Below are 21,949 nucleotides of genomic sequence, written 5' to 3'. Positions count from 1 at the left end.
CAACTGTGAGCAAGACAGAGGGCAGCCCTGCCCTCGTGGAGCTCAGGATCTTCTGGAGTGAGGGGGGCGGAGATTATCCACCTAATCAGGCCGGGATCATGACACAGAGGTAAGGGCTGTCGCTGAAGAGACACTGTTCAGCGTGCACTAACTGAAAGCTGTCTACACTGGGAGTCCGGGAGGGTTTGCTCGGGGAATCGCCTCTTGGGTGAGGCCCAAAGGAGGAGGAGAGGTCGACCACCCACACGAGAGCTGGCAGGACGGGAACACGCACGTGGCGCACAGGGAGACAGGCGTGAATACGGTGCGAGGCAGGCCGGACCGGGCAGGCTTTGAGCCACAGCGCGGGCTGTGGGAAGGACTTCCTCAGCCCCTTCCCGAAAGAGCCCAAAACACCTCCCTCCTGCAGGCCCCGCCTGTCTGGGTCTTTAGCCAACCCCGACTGCGCAGAGAATTCCCTGGAGCTTCAGCCTCCTCTGCGGGCTGGTCCAGAAGTAGCTGGACTGCTACCTTCCTTGCGATGTGGCTCCCGGCACCCACATGTGGACCCCTGGCTCTATGTCCCTGTGCCTACTGTCATCACCCCCACCATCCCTGCCTTTTTTCTGGCTCATTCTATCAGACTCTGCTTGTGCAGCACCTCCTCCAAGAAGCCCTGTCTGCTAACTCCACTCCCAACTTGGCTTAGGCATCCCTGCCCACCGCTCCTCAATATCACCGGCATATCTCTTCATGGTACAAGGCACTGAAATTACCTGTCTAAACGCTTTTTGGTACGTGGTAGTCACCCAATGAGCGCTGGCTGAGTTAACATATATAAGAAAGGATTAATGGGGTGCCTGGGTGGCTCAGTCGATTAAGCATCTAACTCTTGATTTTGGCTCGGGTCATGATCCCACGGTTCATGGGTTCGAGTCCCACATCAGTCAGCACGGAGCCTGCTTGGGATCCTCTCTCTCTGCCTCTCCCCACTCGTGCACACTCTCTCAGGTATGTGCACCTGTCTTTCTCTTAAAATTTTTTTAATGTTTATTTATTTTTGAGAGACAGAGAGAGAGAGGGAGAGGGAGAGAGATGGAGTGGGGGAGGGGCAGAGAGAGAGAGGTAGACACAGAATCCGAAGCAGGTTCCAGGCTCGGAGTTGTCAGCACAGAGCCTGACGCGGGGCTCGAACCTACGAACCGTGAGATCATGACCTGAGCCAAAGTCGGACGCTTAACCGCTCAGATGACCCTCCTGCTCTCTCTCTTAAAATAAATAAATAAAACTTTAGGGAAAAAAGTACTCACAAGATATAAAGTATTCTAAAACGCAAGTGGGAAAATACAGTTAGAAAACTGGGGAAGCGTTGAAATACCAATAGCTAATATTTACCAAAAGTCTACCCCATGGCAGGTCATATTCTAAGGGCATGCTACGAGTAATGAATTCACTGATGTTGTACCCCAGTCCCACAAGGTAGGATTATATCTGTATGAATGAAGTTTATGAATGAAGAACATGACCCAGAGAGGCTGAGCCATTGGCCAGGGGCGACGTGGACCAACGCCCTTGCCCACCCACCACACAGAGCGTCAGCGGCAAGACCTCGCTCGGCCATCCCCAGGGAAAGAACATGAGAAGACGCTCACCCTCGTTTGTTAACTGAAATCACAACAACAGAGTTTGGAAAAACATGACAAAGACTGGCTATAGCCAGGGGTATCGCTGGAGGCCACTTAAACGTCCATCAGGGAGAGGACAGCTTATGTGGACACTTAGAAAACTCCGGGCACCTGAAGGGGGAAGCAGCTCTCCAAATGCCTGACACAGATGGATTTTGGATTTTTAAGTTAAAACAAGATGTTCTCCCCATTTCCAGTCTCTGCTTGGATGTCACCTTCTCCGTGAGGCCTGGGATTCGTGCGTGTGTGTGTGTGTGTGTGTGTGTGTGTGTGTGTGTGTTCGTGTCTTTTCATCTGAGGCCCAGAGGGAAACCACTCACTCCTAGTCATTCTACCTCCCTGGAACACCAGGTCAGCATCTTTGGAACCACTAAAGATGTCTCAAAGGAAGGCCCCAGGGGTGCTGGCCAGAATCATGCCCTAGGACACAGGGAAACATTTGCTGGTTTGAACTTCAATCACTACAGTGCCTTTTTTCCCTTCTTAACACTGATCACAGGGGCGCCTGGGTGGCTCAGTCAGTGAAGCGTCTAACTTCAGCCCAAGTCATGATCTCATGGCTTGTGAGTTCAAGCCCCGCATCCAATCTGTGCTGACAGCTCAGAGCCTGGAGCCTGCTTCAGATTCTGCCTCTCTCTCTCTCTCTCTCTCTCTCTCTCTCTTTCTCTCCCTCTCCCCACCCCCCCCCCACTCACATTCTGTCTCTCCTTCAAAACTAATCATTAAAAAAATTTAAAAAACAACAACAACGACAAAAACTGATCACAGACCACCGAGAGCTTCAGTATCAGTGAATCCCGGCACCACACCCCCAACTCCTCCCTTTGGTCCTCTATGTCTCAACCTCTTTGAGCCTCAGTTTCCCCACCCAGAGGCAAGGCCAATCATAGCAAACCTTGCTGTGTTGCTGTGTTATTAAGTTGCTAACTCAGAGGAACGCCGCGGGGGTTAAATGCTATCCAGTGTGCTGAACACAAAAAGGGAGCTCAGCACCACCACTATTATAATCATTAAAGACGGCTGACCTTTCGTATGAGAGGTGGGGGTGTGGGGTGGGCCAGGGGCCCGGGGGTCCACCCTGACGGGAAGGCGCAGCTTTGCACCAAAGGTGGCAAGGCAACTTTCATTACTGTTTTGAGACCCTCTGCAGACAACACACACCCTTACTGCTTGCACGCGGCGGGGGAGGGGGGGGCACTTCCACTCCTCACCCCGCGTGCTTGGGCTCACCATGATGAATGGCAACTTGGAAATGGTTCCCGAGACTTGTTTTCAAGTAGCTGAGACAGGAAAACAATATCTGAGCTGACAAGGAAAGTGATGAGTCGATCTCCGGATCTTGACATCAGCCTCAATGGATGCCAAAAAGCAAATCCGGGAGTGGGGAGCAAACCACAATGTTGATCTCCCCCTCGGATTTGCCACGGGTCAGGTGATAGTCAGATTTTCCATCACCATCTGGCGGTCTGCACTCCAAGGCAGTGGCCAAGCTGGAAGGTCTTCATGTTGGCACAGAAGAGACTTTTAAAAGTTCATCCATTAGCACAGAGTCACTTACGTGCTACACTTTGAAAGACAAACCAGATACACCCCCTAGGCTGTTGTTGTCATTACTGGTTTGGAAGAGGACCCACTTTTGAGGAACAAAAAGGTTGGTCCAAGTCTGCTGGCCTAGGAGCGTGTGTGTTTGAAGTGTGTTAAACAGCTGGGCCCCGGGGAAACAGACACCTGCGTCAACGACACCGCTGATGTGATTCACTCCACGGCAGGGAGCCGCTGACCCTGACACTCGCAGCCAGCTGACCCTCAGCCGCTTCCGGAGACAAGCTGGGAACCTCAAGAAGCAGTAGTGATTCAAAGGTCATGAACTGGGGTCAAGTTCAGGGTACAGAGTGAGAAGCTTGTGGAGGTCACAATTTTGAGGAAGTATCTGGGTCTTTTAGCACTATACCCTTAGGTAGAACTGACCTATAATGTTCCTTGCTCTTCCCTCCTTGTCTGGTTTGGAAATCCAGGTTACGCTGGCCTCGTCGAAGGAGCTGGAGTGTATCTCCTTTGTTTCTGTTCCGAGCAATCGTTTCGGGAAGAGAGGGATTATCTCTTCTAGAATATCTGGTAGGCTTGCCTGTGAAACCATCTGGGCCTTGTGTGCCTTCTTCCTGTTTTCTATGAGCTGGGTGATGACAGAGTTAATAATTTCTTTAATAGTTAGTGATCTGTGCAGGTTTTCTGGTCATCCCTAAGTCCATTCCATTAAGCTCTATTTTTTTTTTTTTTTTTTTAGGAGACTGACCATTTTATCCAGGGTTCCAAACTGAATGGCACAGTGTTAGTCCCACTCTCTGAGGCTTGGAAGGATTGATTATATCCTTCCCGTAATAAGCAACAAGGGCAAGTCCATGAAGTGGCCCCCGCCCCCCAAATCGGGGCATGTGTTTGCCAGGGATCAGGGTTTAGGGACTGCCTTATCCTGCCGGCAAGCCAGCAGGACAGGGATGCAGAGGCCGGCTCTGGAGTCGAACTGCCTGGATTCCTCTCCTAGTCCCAAACCTGGGCACATGTATCCGTAGTCTCCTCCTCTGTGAAATGGGTAGAATAACAAGAGTGACCCCTAAAGACCCTACGAGGATCACACAAAATACTTCGTAAACCCTAAGGCCACATCGTAAGGGAGTCCCCATAGCCTTAAAACGTTCAACTGAATAACCTTTCACTTCACAAACTTTCAACTTAACAATTCTCGAGAATGCCAACTCCAGGTCCAGAGCAAAAGTACTTTCACTCCTTCCAGAACCACCAACTGGCACTTACAACCACCGTCTGTCATTCTCATCTCAACCCTCTTGGCACTTACTAGTCTAGAGCCATGGTTCTGCAGGTGGGATCCCCGGACCAGCAGTGGCATTCGGGAACTTTCTAGAAATGCAGACTCTCGGGCTGGACTCCATATGCACTGAATCAGACACTCTGGAGGTTGGCATAACAATCTTGTGGGTCTTTTTTTTAAATTTTTTTTATGTTTATTTTTGAGAGAGACAGAGCATGAGCAGGGTTGGGGGGGGCAGGGGAGCAGGGGTGGGGAGAGAGAGGGAGACACAGAATCCAAAGTAGGCTCCAGGCTCCAGCTGTCAGCACAGAACCCCCATGGGGCTCGAACCCATGAGCAGCGAGATCATGACCTGAGCTGAAGCTGGACACTGAACTGACCGAGCCACCCAGGCGCCCCCACACTCTTGTGTTTCACACACTTTTCAGAGGATTCTGATGCCGGCTCCATGAGTGAGAACCCTAAGTTTTTAAAAGCCACAGGGAACTACCCAGGCTCTTGCTGGGTTCTGAGGGGCTTTTAAAGGATGGCTATTCCCCTGTGATCAATAAAGAGGAAAAGGATAATCATGTTGGAAGGGGAGTAGGAAAGAGATACACAAACGTTACAGGAGTGAAAGCTGAGATCATTTTAAAAGGTCAATGGAGAGAAAATGGCAAATGTTGCCCGTTTGTGTGGGACGGCTCACTCAACGATCAGAACAATTCTGATCAAGCCATGTCTCAGATGCAGTGCCCAAGCGACAGACAACAGACATCAGGACATGAGGAGAAGGATTCTCAAAATTCAAAGAAATGCACAGTAGAAGTGCATTGGCTTCACGGACACTTGGAAAATGCTGGGCGTCTGTGGGCAGCGCTAGGGCTCTGAGCAGAACGCTGGCTCCTGGTTAGGGGGTTGCCACAGGATAGAGGCTCATCTGAGTCAGTAAAGCACTGATGCTTTGATCTGTTCAGACTAGAGCGTGCTAACCAGTTCTCCTGGACCCAGACCGAGGGAGAAGCTAACTAAGTCAACAGCTTTTCCGTACAGATAAAACCGGTGCATTTTAGAAAAAAAAAAAAAAAAATTTTTTTTTTTTTTTAAGTGAGAAGGAGAGGGAGAAGGAGGGAGAGATGCTCGGGACTAAAGTGCATCCGCAGCAAGAAGTTATGTCATATTTTAAACTGTTGAAGGACCAGTTCACATTCCCACTTAACAAGCTTAAAATCCGAGGCGTAACTTGGGCTCTACCAGCAAATGGATCCGGGAACCGTTCGTTGCCGACAACGAAATGCCTCCCCTGGAACTACTGTATAGTTGAAATTCACCATTGAACATGCATAACCCACACCCTGCCCCTGAGATCTGGATTCATTCGATTTGGGGTGGAGCCCACTTTTTAACAAGCTCCCCAAGGGCTACCGAGGCAGATGGTTCTGGACCACAGAGCCATTTGTCATTACCAGAGGAGTGAGAATCAAAGCAGTACTGAGTGGCCGCATACAAACACTGCTGGGGAAAATGCAGTCTGAAACCAAAACACCCCCCCGCCGCCGGAGCCCCAATTTAGCATTTGTTCCCACAGCACAGATCAGGGAAGTCAGCAGTAAATGAGTAACGTGTTATATAAGTTGCTTTTCTGTATGCAGAACCTTAATTCACCAACGAGAAGTTGAAATCATAAAAAAAGTAAGCCCGCCCCCAAAACAAATGCCGGGAAAGCGAAGCCAGGATCTCCCCATCGCCTTCTGCCAGGCAAAGATGAGCCCTCCACGGGGCTGCAACCCCCCGGGCTCACCTTGTGCCACAAGGAGCTGGATCCTTTGGTGGAGGTAGGGAGACAGCTGATGCTCAGGTTTCCACATGGGCAGGGACAGTGCCTTCATCGAGACTTTTCTCTGGTCGAAAACCTAAGTGGAGCCATGTTTTGCTTGACTACACCTCTGGCCCCTTGCTGACAAGTTCTGGAAGCACAAAGCCCCTCTGTCTTGAGTCTTATCTAAGAGCCCCAAACTGCTTTCTCTCTTTGGCAAGGATTCCCAGTCTTTTCCTTTCCCCAATTTCCCCAAGACCTACACAGTAAGCTAGTTCTAACTAGAATGTTAAAGGCTGACCGTGTTTGGAGAACTTATCAGCCCAATGACCACAGAAAATGTGAAAGTGGGCATGGCAAAGATATACCATGTGTATAAAATACATGTTACTGGGGCACCTGGGTGGCTCAGTCAGTTGAGCATCCGACTTCAGCTCAGGTCATGATCTTACAGTTTGTGGGTTGGAGCCCCGCATCAGGCTCTGTGCTGACAGCTTGCTCAGAGCCTGCAGCCTGCTTCAGATTCTGTGTCTCCTTCTCTCTCTCTCTGCCCCTCCCCCGCTCGTACTCTGTCTCTCTCTCAAAAATAAATAAATGTTTAAAAAAAAATTTTTTTTTTAAATAAAATACACATTACCTCTTCCAATGAGCCAGCCTCAGGAACCTTCTCAACACTGACATGGAACCATTCACTCTCAACTAGAGAGCAAACTAAGTTTCAGACACTTTTTTTTTTAAGTTTAGTTATTTATTTTGAAAGAGAAAGGGATAGCAGGGGAGGGGCAGAGAGGGAGAGAGAGGCTCCGTGCTGTCAGCACAGAGGACTCGAACTCACGAACCATGAGATCTTGACCTGAACCAATGTCAACAGTCAGACACTTAACCAACTGAGCCACCCAGGTGTCCCTAAACTGCAAGTTTTGGAGGCAGAAGCCCCTATCGTTTTATTGTGCTACTCCAAACGCCTAGCATGGTGGCTAACTCTTAGGAAGAGCTAAAAAAAGAAAAGAAAAGAAAAGAAAAGAAAAGAAAAGAAAAGAAAAGAAAAGAAAAGAAAAGAAGAGGAGAGGAGAGGAGAGGAGAGGAGAGGAGAGGAGAGGAGAGGAAAGGAAAAGAAAAGACAAGAAAAGACAAGAAAAAAGAAAAGAAAAGAAAAGAAAAGAAAAGAAAAGAAAAGAAAAGAAAAAACACTGAATTGACTTAAACTGACACCTGATGTGAACCTTAATGGCCACCCCCATTTTACAGAGCACATTTCAAAATGCCTTAGAGTCACGTGGGGCTGCTTATTTAAAAACCCATCTTCTGGGCTAACCACCCCACCCTTGGTAAATCAGACTCCACGGGACCTTCATTTTTAACAAGGGGCCGGGTAATCTACACACATAACATTTGAGAGTCACAGCCCTAACCTTGCAGGGGAATCTCAAGGACACCAACACTAGGCAATGTGATCAAGAGAAAGAGCCCTTTGAGAACACCCAAAACAGAACACAACAGAGGCAGGTAGCCTCCTCCTCTCCACCCAGGCACGGGCCCAGGTGGAGAATGTTCAACTTCAGGAAAAAAAAAAAAATGAGGCCAGTAAGAGACCAGAGATGAGAAAGGTCTAGAGAAGCATCGTGGAGCCGAGGCGGGGATCTAACAAGGCCACCTTGCATCCCAGCAGGCTCATCCTTGGCCTTTCCCCCTGCTGGGGGGGTGGGGGGGTACCACGCCCCACCGGCAGATCGTAAACCAGAGGGCACCGACCAGGCCCATAGATGGAGGGCAACTTCGGAAAGTCGTGTGGAAGGAGAGGCCTACCTCCATCTGCCCATCTCTCCGCGTCCGGCTTCCCCGCTTCCCCCTGCAGTCTGGCGGCTACAGTCCGCGAGCCTTCCTCCCTCCGTGCTGTTCCTCCCACTCCCAAGGCGGCCACATTCGAAGCAGGACAGGGGACCGTGCCGGCCGGCCGGGGACCCAGGAGTCACCCCCGGGTCCCCTGCACCCACACCCAAGGAGCCTCAGACGACCGGCCCGCCAGCCACCCTCCCCGAGCCGGGGAATCCCTCTCCCGCCGGCAGCTGTCGCGGAACGTCAGACACGGATGTTTATGCCAGGCCTCATTTACACAAGCCCACTCCTCCCCGAGAGATGAATTTTTAAAACAAACAGCTTTTACATATGTTAGCAGGCAGAGTCATGTCAGCATCAGGGATCCCCAGACGGAAACATGAGTCAATCTGGGGCAGACACTGCTAAATAAATCCTGTTTGGGTGAAATCCCTCTCTCTGGAGAAAGGCCTCAGATTCCCCAGCAAGATTCCCTCAAGACGCGGGGCTCTCGCTGCAGCGGGGCGTGCCCTGAGCGCTCTGAACTCTGAAATCACCGTCGCGCTGCTGGGCATCGGCTCCATCAGCCCCTCCTGGGAGTGCTGCCAGCCCATCCCACCTGCGTCCTTTCCCTTACTCCCACACACACTCTAGTTCCACCCAGGGCATCAGATGTCCCTGCTCGGTCGGGAACGGGTCGTCCACGCTGATGCCAAGGCTTAGGGTTCTGGCAGCTCAAGAGGGAAATGTCACCACCAAGGCACACGGATATCCGAGAAATGAGGGGGTGCACGAAACAGGTACAGATGGCCTGGCGGCCCCAGGCCACTAAGGCCCAGTCAAGGAGTAACTTCACCATTAAGGAAACGTCAGGCTTGGGAGCGTTAATGACCTTTTGCCTCCTCTTTCCTTAACTCTGCCTGTGGGGACTTGGTAAGAGAGAGGAATTCTCAGAGAATTAGCATAGGACGGGGTCAGGGCGCTCTCACACCCACCCTGGACGTGGGGCCAGAGCACCCATGCTAGTGATAGAGGAGGGGCAGAGGCTCCAGCTGAAGAACTGGCATGGAGAAGTTCAAGTCCAAACTGGGTCTGAGAAGAGGGGCAGACCCCGCCTTTCTGGGCTACACGGTTTTGGGGGTGGGGGCTCAATGAGCTCAAAAGCAAAGCCTCTAGGAGGCGCGTTCTATCCCGGAGAGGCACTGGCCAGCCCTCTGGGGACACGAGTCTCAGGTCCCGGGGGGTGAGGACTTTGAGCTGCCCTCCAGAACAGGGGCTCTCGAGGGGTTACCATGGCCTTGGGTGTGTTCAAGTAGTAAGGGAGCGTCTGTGGCTTGGCCTTCACACATGCACAGGCGTCTGCAACCAGTGTGGGCCTACGACCAAGTCCACACGACTCTCGGTGAGCGAGCCGGAAGGGGAATGACCGCCTAGCTAAGAGTCGGGGTCTCAAGCATTCCCCCAGGCTGCATGCAAAGTGCCCGGCCACCACAGCCAGAAGCGAACACAAGACAAAGACAATCCACGTACCGAGCCCGTTCTCTGCCGGTGCCGCGTGGTTCACACCACACTCCGCCAGGTCTTGCTCTCCGACGTCGTGCAAATCCAAGCCAGGCTGATGGGAGCCGTTTCCAAAGTGCCTCTCGTCCTTCTCGGAACCGGCGTCCCCATTCTCCATCCCGTTCTGAGCCTTTTTCAGCGGCATTATTTGCAAACCACTGGGGGTAGTCCTGTAAGACACCGTCTTGGCGGCCCTGTCACCTCCTGCGGGGGGCTTGGCCGAATACCCTTTCTTCGGCTTGGACAGGGCGGGGTTGATCCGCTTCCGTTTATGGGAAGTCCCTTTGCTCTTCCCGGACTCTGAAGGTCTGTGGGAGAGTTTCTCAACCGACGGGCCTCGGCCGTCACGCAGGAGCTTGGAGGTGCTGGCCTGCTTCCCTGACTTGATCCTTTTGTCCTTGGACACGTGCAGCCCGTTGAATTCGTCGATAAACTCCTCACAGTGCAACAGATGGTGCTCTGGCTCCCACGTGTCCTCCGTGCTGCCGTAGCCTTTCCATCGGATGAGATACTCCCATTTTCCTTTCTTGTTCTTCCTCTTGTCTACAATCCTTTCGACCTGAGGTACGAGATAAGAGAGTCAGGGAAGAGAGAGAAAAAAAGGGTGGAGGAAAGAAGTCAGGCCCAGGCAACAACCGCACAAAGCCCTGAGGACAGAGACACACGGGCCAGGGGACAGGCCGTTCAACATCGGAAGCTGACACTTCCAGGAGCGTTCAAGAAGGCTGGTTTATTTTAGGACATCACTGAATGGAACCAAAGGCACTCGGCTGTTTCCCATGACAACTGTGTGAGGCCATGCCTGGCTGGTGGCACCTGCCTGTCCTTCCAAGGCTTACTCTTGCTTGAAATCACAGCACGAGCTTTCACTAAAGATCTTTATTCTTTTCACTGCACTGAAGTAAAATCAGATGTTTGGAGACCATTGCGGTGTGACTTTTTCACCCTTACTTATAGCGAGCAACATTTATTGAGCATTCACATGGTAGGCACTATGCTAATGTATCCTTATTTATAATAATAGGAATGATTAGTCACACTCATTGGAGTGACTAAATGCTGGGCTTGGACGCTCCCATGTCATTTTCCCCTCACAACAACCCAGTGCAGTCAGTACGGATTCGTTCTTATCCCCACTTTATACTTAAGGAAACAAGGCTTCAGGGAGATTAAGTCACTTAACCAAGTTCCAAGCTGGTAAGGGCAGAGCTGGGATTTGAACCACTCTTACCCCAGACTTATTTTCTTAATCACAGGCCAAGCCAACTCTCTCTACTACGAAAATCTTCCATACTGACCAAAAATGACTTGCATCAACAAAACTCAACCCCCCCCTCCCCACAACATGGAGGGTACAGCTGGTAGGCCAGGTGATAGGTAACGCTCACTGAGAGCCTATTATATGCCTTGCATAACCCCACGGGTGTAACTGCTGTTTTTCCTGTTTGATAGATGAAGTGATTGAGTATGAGGTAAACTGCCTACCAGGCAGGGCTAAGCGGTGGCAGAGGTGAGGTCTGAACCTCTATCCATCTGGCTCTAAAACTCTGTGCTAACTGTCCACATACCTTCAAAGTTATGAAAATCCCTGCCTTCAAGTAATCTCCCGGAAGAACACGGTTAGGAAAATGCCAGTCTTGAGGCTAATAACTGGTCAATCCAGGGGAAGAGCATGTGAGGGTCGTTTACTACGCTGTCAACTTGACCCTAGATGTAAAATTCTTTAAATTAAAAAAAAAAAAAAAAACCGACAGAAAATACCCAATGCTCTACCCTAAAAAAGCTAAATTTCAGTGAAAAAATAAAACAACTACATTCAAAATCATGGGATTTTGACCCCATGAAATTAATAAGTGAGGAATATGTCCTTGAAACTCATGAAGAGAAACAAAGCGAGAAGGGAGAAATCAATACGCGTATAGTCGATCATATTTCAAGATGGCTGTCAAATACATGGGGGGTTCGCTATATGACTGTTTATGTTTACGTGTTTGAATTTTTCTGTTTAAAATTTTACATAATAAAAAGAAAAAATAACTTTGAAAAGACTGTCTCCCAATGGTTTATGTACAACAGAGGCTATGCAAAATAATTAAGCGATGTTCATTGCTTTGCACTTAATAAATATGCAAATAGCTAGGCCATGCTGCCTCTTCATAATACTGTTTCTTTAGAGACAATTTAAATGGTTTCCTTAATTGATTTATCTACGATCAAATTGGCCTATTTCTATTAAAACTCCTTTCCTTACAAAATGCTCTGTGAACATCTGTTTTAGATTCATTACATAATTTTTAGATGTATCACACAAACTCTGTAACAGTTTAAAAAAGTAAAACCATGCCAAACTAATCCAACTCCCAATCTTTGGATCGAGGAACGGGACTAGTTGAGTATTTATTTGTGATAATGCTTCAGAAAGTCCAGAGTATTTCTGGAGGAGCCTGCACCTTTGCACTTTGGGAGGTCTTTGGAGGGGGAAACCCTCTGCAGGTTTACAGAGGGAACAGGGAATAAGCAAGCTGGCACTGCCTTGAAAGAGCAGCATTCCCAAGAGCACCAGCCTAGGAGTATCAGGAGTGAGCCCAGATACTTCTTAGGAGCTAAGGGATTTGTGCTGGCATGGAGGTCTCCAGCTTCAGAAAATATATGGAGAACACTCCTTCCCCAGGACAAAGCAGAAAACCATGTTAGACAAAGAGCCAACACGATGGATAGGTGGGTGGGTGGATGCGTGAAAATGGATGGCTGAGTGGATGAATGTATAGATAGGTGGATCACGGGAGGGATGGATGGATGGAAGGAAGGAAGGGAGGGAGGGAGGGAGGGAGGAAAAAATGGATGCTGGCAGAGAGATGAACACATGGGACGGGTGGATGACAAAAAGGACAGATAAATGGACAGATGACTGGCTGGATGGGTGAAAGGTGGGTAAAGAGATGAGTTCAGAAATGAATGGGTGGATGATGGATGGCACTCACTCATCAAAATGAGCTTAGCATAGTATTTAAGAACACAAGCTGTGGAACAACACTATCTGGTTTAAATCCCCTGGTAAGCCTTTTATTATGTGTTCTTGAGCAAATGAAACTTCTCTGGGCCTCAGATGACTCACCAGGCAAGGGAGAAATAACAGCACCTATCTCACAGGGTGGTTGTGGAGAATATACAAGTAAGTAGTTTTGCATTCCATAGTAAAGGTCACTTAATCTTGCATATCCTCCTGTGAATACAAGTCTTGGTGGTATCTAAAGGCAGAATGTTTCCTCACCTTGCGGAATACGACCCCCCTCTAAGGATAACCAACTCCTCCCTGAAGAGACAGTCAACCTACTTGCATAAGTCCTTCCAAGCATGGGAGATGGCTGTGCAGAGCAGTCCTGCTCGAGAAGCCTGGGGAGTTGCAAGGGTGCAGTGTCTACTCGGCTACTGAGGCCCACACTGTGAGTGGGGGGCTTGGTTTCTTCCCTCCTAGTTACCGGAAGACTGAGTCACAGAGTCACAAGTGGGTCTGCCTCCACCTCTGGTCCCGTCCACAAAGCCACTGGGTGCCTTGACAGCCATTTCTACTTAAATTAACCCAATACCAACAACAAATAGTATTAACGGGATCATCCCGAATAGTCTGATGTGTGTGGGGAAACTGTTGGCCCTGCCATTTTCTATCCACATGACCTGCACAAGTTGCCCAACTTCTCTGGGCCTCAGTCTCCCCATCTGTAAAAGAGGTACACAAAATGAACCTGCTTTTTCTGAAAGACGAAAATACCCACCGGGAGCTCAGAGGAAAGCTGGCTCCAAATTTCCCATCATACTTGGAATCTGCAGCCTCCTAGGACCGAATTCCCTTCCTTACATCCCTGTATAGGTTCTCTGACCCTCTTTGCCACTTCTTCCCAGGAGAGTCTCAAACAGAACCAGAATTCTAATCCGTGCTGGTGATAACAACGGCCACGCTATTTAGGACTTGATCTTGCTCAGGTTCCGACAGTCTCTGGGGAAATCCTTTCTTTTCCCCTTACCCTCTCCCAGCCTCCTCTGCTGACCCCTAACTCCTCACACCTGCTGAAAGCACGCACCTGGGCCTCCAGGTCTCAGCAGCGCTGTTCCTGACGCACCACGCCCACCTTACCTGCCCTGCACTACCTGAAGTTCAGTCCCTCCAGATGGAAACAATCATCAACTCCCTCCCCTTGGAACGAGTAACAAACACATGAACGGCATTAAAACCTTGTATGCTCACACACACACCCACTGGCTCCTTTCTTTCAAAGATAAGCAATCTGAGACCCTGAACTGTTTCTTACAGCTCAACCAAATCATTAATTACCGTTTACTCCCCGTGATCCCAGCCAGTATGAGACAATATTCTGCCACAGGGGGAAGTGGCAGGGGGGGGTGGCAGGGAACTTCCAACGCAGTTATTACCACTGCCAGGATGTCGAGCGGATGGCTGTCTCGTTAGGAATGATAATGATGTTAATCACCTTTATTGGTACGTGCTGTTCCAGGAACTGTGCTAAGCACTCAGGAGGTTTTAGACTTGATCTCTGCACCCAGGCAGGCAGCTGGACATTATACTCACCCTTTGAAAGGTGAGAAAACTGAGTCTCAGAGAAGGTAGGAAACCTTCCCTCGATCACACAGTCAGTAGGGGGTTAGCCAAAATTGGCATTCTAGTTCGTCAGACCCCTCAGCCCAAGTCCTTGGCCCCCTGGCCACACCTCGCCCCTGGGAAACCATCGGGCTAATGGGGGACACAGCCCTTAAATGAACGAGCGTGAAGTAACACATGACGGTAACAAATGATGGCGAAGGTAACGTCACGCAGGAAACAACGGCGGAGGGAATGGGGTTACTTCAGATCAGAAGGGTAGCAAGACTCCTCTGAGACAGAACAATTTAAGCTAACACCAAAATGGGCCTTCAGAGGTGGAGAAAATCTGAGCTGGTGAAGTGAGGGGACTTTCCAAGCAGAAAGGAGAAAGGTCCCTCCCCACCTTCCTCTTCAGTCTTCTGCTAGCAGGCCAGTCGAAAAACACCACCACCCAACATTTATCCAGAATTGACGAAATGCCAGCCATTTCTGAAAGTGATCCCCATAGACTGACCATATGTTATATATGTGAACTCATTTAATCTTGAAAATAACCCAACAAGGCAGGTAATTTCATTCTCTTTTTTTAATGTTTATTTATTTTTGAGCGATAGCACGTGCCAAGGGGCAGAGACATGGGGACAGAGGATCTGAAGCAGGTTCTGCAGTGCCGGCACAGAGTCCAACACAGGGCTCAAACTCATGAACCATGAGATCACGACCCGAGCCACAATCAAGAGTTGGACGCTTAACGGACTGAGACACCCAGTGGACCCTCTCTCTCTCTCTCTTAAAAAAAATTTTTTTTAATGTTTATTTATTTATGAGAGAGAGAGAGAGAGAGAGAGAGAGAGAGAGAGAGAGAGGCAGAGAGATAAGGAGACACAGAATCTGAAGCAGGCTCCAGGCTCTGAGCTATCAGCCCAGAGCCCCACGCGGGGCTTGAACTCACAAACCACAAGACCAACTTAGATGGACGCTTAACCAAGTGAGCCACCCAGGCACCTCTCCCTCTCTCTTTTTTGTAATGTTTATTTATTTTTGAGAGAGAGAGACAGAGTGCAAGCAGGGCAGGGACAGAGAGAGGGGGACACAGAATCCGAAGCAGGCTCCAGGGCCCAAGCTGTCAGCACAGAGCCCAATGCGGGTCTCAAGCCCACGAACCGCACGATCATGACTTGAGCCAAAGTTGGACACTCAACCAACTAAGCCACCCAGGCATCCCCTCTCTATTTTTTAACAGAGGATAAAACTGAGGCACCAAGAGGTTAAGGTCCTTGGCCAAGGCCTCACCTCTGACAAGCAGTGGAGAGGTAAGGCTTGGTCAGAAGCATCTTGGCTCCGGACCCCATACTTTCAGTGACTACACTCCATCCATCACCCCCTCTTGTCCAGTAGGCCCAACCTGACTGAGGCTGACAGCTTATGTATAGCTTCAGACATTTGTCCTCAGCACCGCCAAGGTCACAGAAGACCTCTATCACCTTTAGGTGGCTTAGGAGTAAGTCTCCTGCACCTGACTCTCCCAGCCTGCCCTGAGGGCCTCCCTCTACAGCTGCTCCAATTCTCCATCGGTTCAAATGGAAACAGACCAATTATCATTCATATTCCCTAACCCCAGCTTCCCACCAAAGAAGACAGTATATGAAATTACAATAGCTCAGGAACCCAGGGTTACCAAAGGTTTTCCAGACGCTCGAAGGAATGCCTCCCACATCAGAGGGAGTTGGACCGAGAAACTTTGCATTACTAATTCATGCCTTGCCCTCTGAATGCCAAGAGCAAAGCAAGAAAGAATAAAGGAAGATGCCCACGCCTGCTGTGTACCCATGGATACACCAGCACATTCAACCCTAGACATCCCCAGATTCTGGACCCCTAGCCCACATCTGCAAGGACCTCTCTGCATCCTTCCAACATCCTGGGATAACTCCCGTGGGGGCAGAAAGGCATGTGGACCCCATCACTACAACTTGGGGTATGAAGTCTTCAGGAAGGATAAAGACAGGACACGTTCTGGAAGCAACTAGGCATGGGCTGTTTCAGGTCTGGAAGACTGATTGCTCCAGATTATCTAATCAGAGAAGGCAGTATAAATAGGCAGTGTTTCCCACCCAGTCCAGCAAAACCGCACTAGAGAAACAGATGCCAGACCAAGAATTTTGGCTCAGAGCCACGTAATTTAAGCCAGCCTCCAGGTGAGAGTCTAAAGTGAAAAATTCAGCAGCATCCAAGTGATGAGGGACCGAGAGGAATTCCCACACCCCTCTCCTGGGAAACACTGAACCAGAGAGACCGCTCCTTGATCAAGAACACGCAGACAGAACCCGGCAATAGCAACATCACTGCAGGACATATTTATGAGAACTTCTAAAACACATCCGAACACAAACATCACTAAAAGTTCTCAGCAAAATCCTCACCAGGAAAAGCACCACTGCGCATTTTTACATAGCATTTGTGTCATGTTTTCAAAGACGACAGAAAATACAACCTCTGTTTTTAGAAAAGAGAGAAAGGTAAAAGATGAAATGAAACCAATAGGTTGAGCAGGAAGCTGAAATGAAAGAAGGCTCATTTACATCAGAAAGGATGTAAGGGAACCAAAGGAAAAAACACAAGCAAAGAAATAAAATTCCCATTGGAACCAGAAAAGGACAGAATCAACATGCAGAAAATCAAATCCATGATGGAGACAGTGTACTTGAAAAGCTCTCCAAGGACACAGAGGTCTTTAAAGAAAACCTTGAGTAACATGACAAATAGACATCTATCTAGGAGGGCTAACAGAGATCCAACCAAGGTAAAGTCTGGGAGAGGGGGAAAAAAACCAAAATAGGCCAAAACACTAACGAGTCCTACCAGAAGAAATCCCTGCATCTTGAGTCTGTAGGGGGGTGGGAGGGAGGGTAGGGTGTGTGATGGGCATTGAGGGGGGCACCTGTTGGGATGCGCACTGGGTGTTGTATGGAAACCAATTTGACAATAAATATCATATTAAAATAAATAAATAAATAAATAAATAAATAAATAAATAATAAAATCGCTTAACAATATTACCTCATTAAAGACTTTAAAAAAAGGAAAGAAAGATCTCAGTGATGGGGAATGCAGAGGTTGAGAATCAATCAACTTTGTTTATTTCTCTTCTTGCAGAACTTCAAAAAATTAAACCCCCCACTCTCACACCCCAACTCTCCAAAATGGTAGGCAAAAAAATTAGGCAGACTTCAGAGAACATTAAAATACCAGGATACAAACTGAAAAAAATAAATATTGCAAACTTAAGAATTCTAAAACCGGTGAGGTGGGCCTGCAGATGAAAACGAAGGAGGAAAAGATCTCCTGTGTGAAGAACAAAATATATATAACTATCCATTTAAAAAATGACTCTATCCTGCAGTGCCAGAAAATAACTACTTAAAAATTAAAATAAACAAGCCTTAAATGATGGGAGAATGCCAAAAGGAACCAACTGAAAGAGCTCCCAGTGGCCAAAGCTAGACAAATTTGAATAAGAAAATAAATAGTGATAGTACTACATTTACAACCCAAGGAGTAAAATAAATATCCATGAGTTCATCTGATATAAATAAATGAATTACTTATCAGAAGTTGCCTGCAGGCTAAATCTGGCCCAATGACTGTTTTAATAATAAAGATTTATTGGGACGTACCGATGTCCATTCATTTATGTATCATCTATGGGTGTTCCAAACCACAAAAGTAGGGCTAGCTGTGTAGTGGAGACTGCATGGTCCATAAAGTCTAAAATATTTGCTATCTGGCCTATAACAGAAAAGGTTTGCTGACTCTGGAAGAAACAAACAAGTAGGGGAGAAAATACCAATATCCCTTACAGAAGAATTCCACATAAGGAATGTAAAAAAGGAGTAAGGGAAATAGAAAAATCACCACCAGAATACCACAGAAATAATTGCTATAGGAAAGATCCACAGACAGATGCTAAAATTAGTGGGTAACATTTTGAAGAGAAATGAGATATTTGGATAGCATCAAAATATCCCCCAACATACTTACTGACCACCATGGTAATTGTAACAGACGCCCACCTACTGATATTCCCTCCTTTAGGGGTTGGAGCTTAATTCCTCTCCCCTTGAGTGACAGGGCTTAATGACTTCTTTCTAATGAGTAGAGTATGTGAAGGGAAAAACAGTAACTACAGTGGAGGAGAGATATGGCAAAGACCGTGATCAAGGCTATGTCGTCCATGATAAATCATGCTGATGCCATGTATACTCCTGACACGGTTCACTTGCAAGGGCACTTCCCTCTGCAGTGTAATTCCCCAAACCCATCATCTCATGAGGAAACACTAGACAAACTCACACTGAGAAACTATCTACGAAGGTCTTGTAATGCAAGGAAAGATGAAGATACTATCTCAGACTAGAGGACACTGAGAAAGTAACAACCAGATGCAATGTGGTATTCTGGACTGGATTGTGACACAGGAAAGGATGTCCGTGAAATACTGGTGAAATCCTGATGAAGTCCACAGTTTAGGTCATAATGCAGCACCAATGTCAATTTCTTAGTTCCGATAAATGTGCATGGTATAAAATGTAAGTAACTGTGAAAACTGGTTCAAGGGGAGACGGGAACTCTGTGCCTCATCTTCATAGTTCTTCCAAAAGTCTATAATTATTCCAAATGTTTTTTAAAAAGTATAAGTGTACCATTTAGTATACACAATTGTATAATGAAACGAAAGACAAAAAGAATCTGAATAGTAACCACGATCATAAAACCTAACAAATTTTAAGCACTTGTTATGTACTTATTTGCTTAGTGATAGAAATGAAAAGAATGAGCAAAGACATATCAGGCAGTACCAAAATTTGTACAGAATATCAAAGTAAAATTAAGGAGCAAAATGAAGACATTTTAAATTAAAAATATTCACTAAATATATAATAGGCATGAACTTTTCTACAGCAAATAACAGATCAAACAATCACTAAAAAAATTCAACAGAAATTGACAGAAGCAATTTGAACTGAAGACTTAAACTCAATACTTTCAGACATGGAGAAATCAAGCAGATGGAAACTAGGGATATAAGAAATCTGAATAATGTAAATATGATAGGCATTCTAGTAAATATTGCAAGTATTTGTATAAACAAAAACTTTTAACTTCATAATTTGTAAGGAATATAAAATCTACCAAAAAAATCTACAGAAAACCACTTTGGAACACTTATAAAAATTGATTATAAACTAAAATATGAGAGAAAAATTAATAAATGCCAGAAAGAAAATATTGTACAGACTGTGTTCTCTAAATACAATGCTACAACACTAAATGAAAGCACAATTTAAAAATAAATCCTAAACAAGTTTGCAAATAAAAAAATAATGGTAACTGGTAAAATCAGCAACCATCAGATGAAGGCCTAAGAAAACTTATAATAATAATTTTTTAAAAAGTAAAAACTGAACACACACGTATTATCAAAGTAGTTGGTATGTGGAAAGAAGGAAGGAAGGGAGGAAGGGAGGAAGGAAGGAAGGAGTTCAATATCAACACTGACTAATCAGTAAATGAAAAATCACTCTTGGGAAGTAAGAGGAAAGAATAAATACCAAATTAGAAATAAACAAACTAGAAAATACACCAAAGATGAACCTACTGACATTCAAAAAATGAAAATAAAGAGCAAAAATGGAAGAGTAGGCAGTTCTAAAAGCCTGCCCCTCCAGAGAAACATCAAAAATCAAGCAAAAACATCAGAATCAACTCTTTCAGAATTCTAGAAAACAAAGTTAATAGCAACCAAACAAACACTAAATCAAGAAAAACACAACTTAAAAACATCAGGAAAGCTTTGAGTCATTTTTGCTTGCCCATGACCCTCCCAATTCTCCAGCTCATCAGCAGTCTTGAACATGGTGGCCCACATTCCCAGGGTAGGACCATGATCCTTGGTTCTGGAGAGAGCAGAGAAGACCTTATCCTCAAAGAACTGTGCTTGTTCTAACTGGTCTTTGGGCTACCTGAAAGACAGATACAAGCACTTGCTTTCATTTTGTTAATCCTGAAACCTACTGGGGTTGGAAAAGTAGCTATGCAGAGTCATTCTTTCAAAACAATGTAAGGCAAGTGAACAATCTGCTGCCAACTGGGGCAAAAGAGTGCTGTTGAGAAAAACAATAGATGCACAGAAAGCCTGGGAGGAAAAGCTGGAGAGTTTCTTCATAAAATTAAAGCATTCAAAAGTGCCCATGTATACTGGAAATGTAGAAAGCTACGCACTTGCCCAGGACAGAATGCATGCTCAGAAAAGACTTAAGCCAGACCTACACTTTTCACTTCTGACTGATCTCGAGGCTTAGTGCAAGGACAAGTGACAACTAAGGCAGTTGTAAATGGCCTGGCCAGGCACTGAAGGAATGTCCCAACAGAGTGAATCTAGGACAGTCGCTCTTTCTCTCCTTCTTTCTTTCTCTTCCTTCCTTCCTTCCTTCCCCTTCCTTCCTTCCTTCCTTCCTTCCTTCCTTCCTTCCTCTTTCTTTCTTTCTTTCTTTCTTTCTTTCTTTCTTTCTCCCTTTCTATTCTTTATTTCTATATTTATTTCTCCTGGAATACAAGGAAATCTGTTATAAATAACTTCGCACAAGCTAAAGGAACAGAGACTTCAGAAATCACACATGACGAAGAATATGGACCTTACAAAAAGAGCTTAGAAAAGTCTCTAAACAAACATCAACAGCCCACAACAAGAAACAAAATCAAGCCTGAGGAGGGGGAAGAGTATGATTTCCAGAGTGACTATATTATAACATTCTAACTGTCCAGTTTTCAACAAAAAAGCTATGAAGCACTCAAATAAGGAAATATGGCCCTTCATTAACAGAAAAAATTAATAGAAACTACTCCTGAGGAAGGATAGACATTGGACTTGCTAGACAAAGGCTTCAAAATCAACTGTCTTAAATATGCTCAAAAAACAAGAGGAAACCATGGACAAGGTTTCAAAGAGGATAACAATGTCTCGACAAATAGAAAATATCAATAGAGATTTTTAAAAATCATAAAAAGGAACCAAATAGAAATTTGGGATCTGAAAATTATAACAGCTTAAATGAAAATTGCACCAGAGAGTTTCACTAGAAGATTTATGCAGACAGAAGGAAGAATTGAAGGTAGCTCAATTGAAATTATCTAGTCTGAGCAGAATGGAAAAAAATGGAAAAAAAAAAAACACAGCCCAAGAGATCTGTAAGCCACCATCAAGGGTAACAACATACACACAATAAAAGAGAGGAGAAAAAGAAATGGGCAAAAGGAATATTTGAAGAAATAAGAGCCAAAATTTTCCAAATTTTATGAAATATATGTCTATACATTTAAGAAGTTCAACAAATTCCAAGTAGGATAATCTCAAAGAGATCGACAGGAGGCAAATTATAATCAAATAGTTGAAAGACAAATTCACAGAGAGAATCTTAAAAGCAGCAAGAGAGAAATAACACATCATGTACAGGAGGTCCTCAACAAGATTAACAGTTAATTTCTCATCAGGAACTATGGAGGCAAGAAGGCAGTGGAACCACATATCTAAAGTACTGGGTAAAAAAAACTGTCAACCAAGAATTTTACATCTACATTACATAAAGAGAAAAATTGTGATAGTTCCAGATAAATAAAACTGAGGTAATGAC

The 21,949-nt window shown here is 46.3% G+C and overlaps 1 protein-coding gene across 3 annotated transcripts in view; it reads right to left on the bottom strand.

The window, feature by feature from the left end:
* The window catches only part of CDYL2 (chromodomain Y like 2), a 173,196-nt gene that overhangs the window by 49,698 nt on the left and 101,549 nt on the right, over nucleotides 1–21,949 (bottom strand). For all 3 annotated transcript variants that reach the window (XR_007147490.1, XM_047836617.1, XM_047836618.1), the window contains exon 2: nucleotides 9,632–10,220. Coding sequence is in view for 2 of the 3 variants with exons in the window: in XM_047836617.1 (XP_047692573.1) it covers nucleotides 9,632–10,220 (589 nt within the window). In the remaining variant the exon portion in view is untranslated. The remainder of the gene's footprint in view (nucleotides 1–9,631; nucleotides 10,221–21,949) is intronic.

The sequence above is a fragment of the Prionailurus viverrinus genome, chromosome E2 (genome assembly GCF_022837055.1).
Source record: "Prionailurus viverrinus isolate Anna chromosome E2, UM_Priviv_1.0, whole genome shotgun sequence".
In the NCBI taxonomy this organism is placed as follows: Eukaryota; Metazoa; Chordata; class Mammalia; order Carnivora; family Felidae; genus Prionailurus; species Prionailurus viverrinus.
Note: the sequence above shows the minus strand (reverse complement) of the source record. Positions and strands in the feature narration are given on the sequence as shown.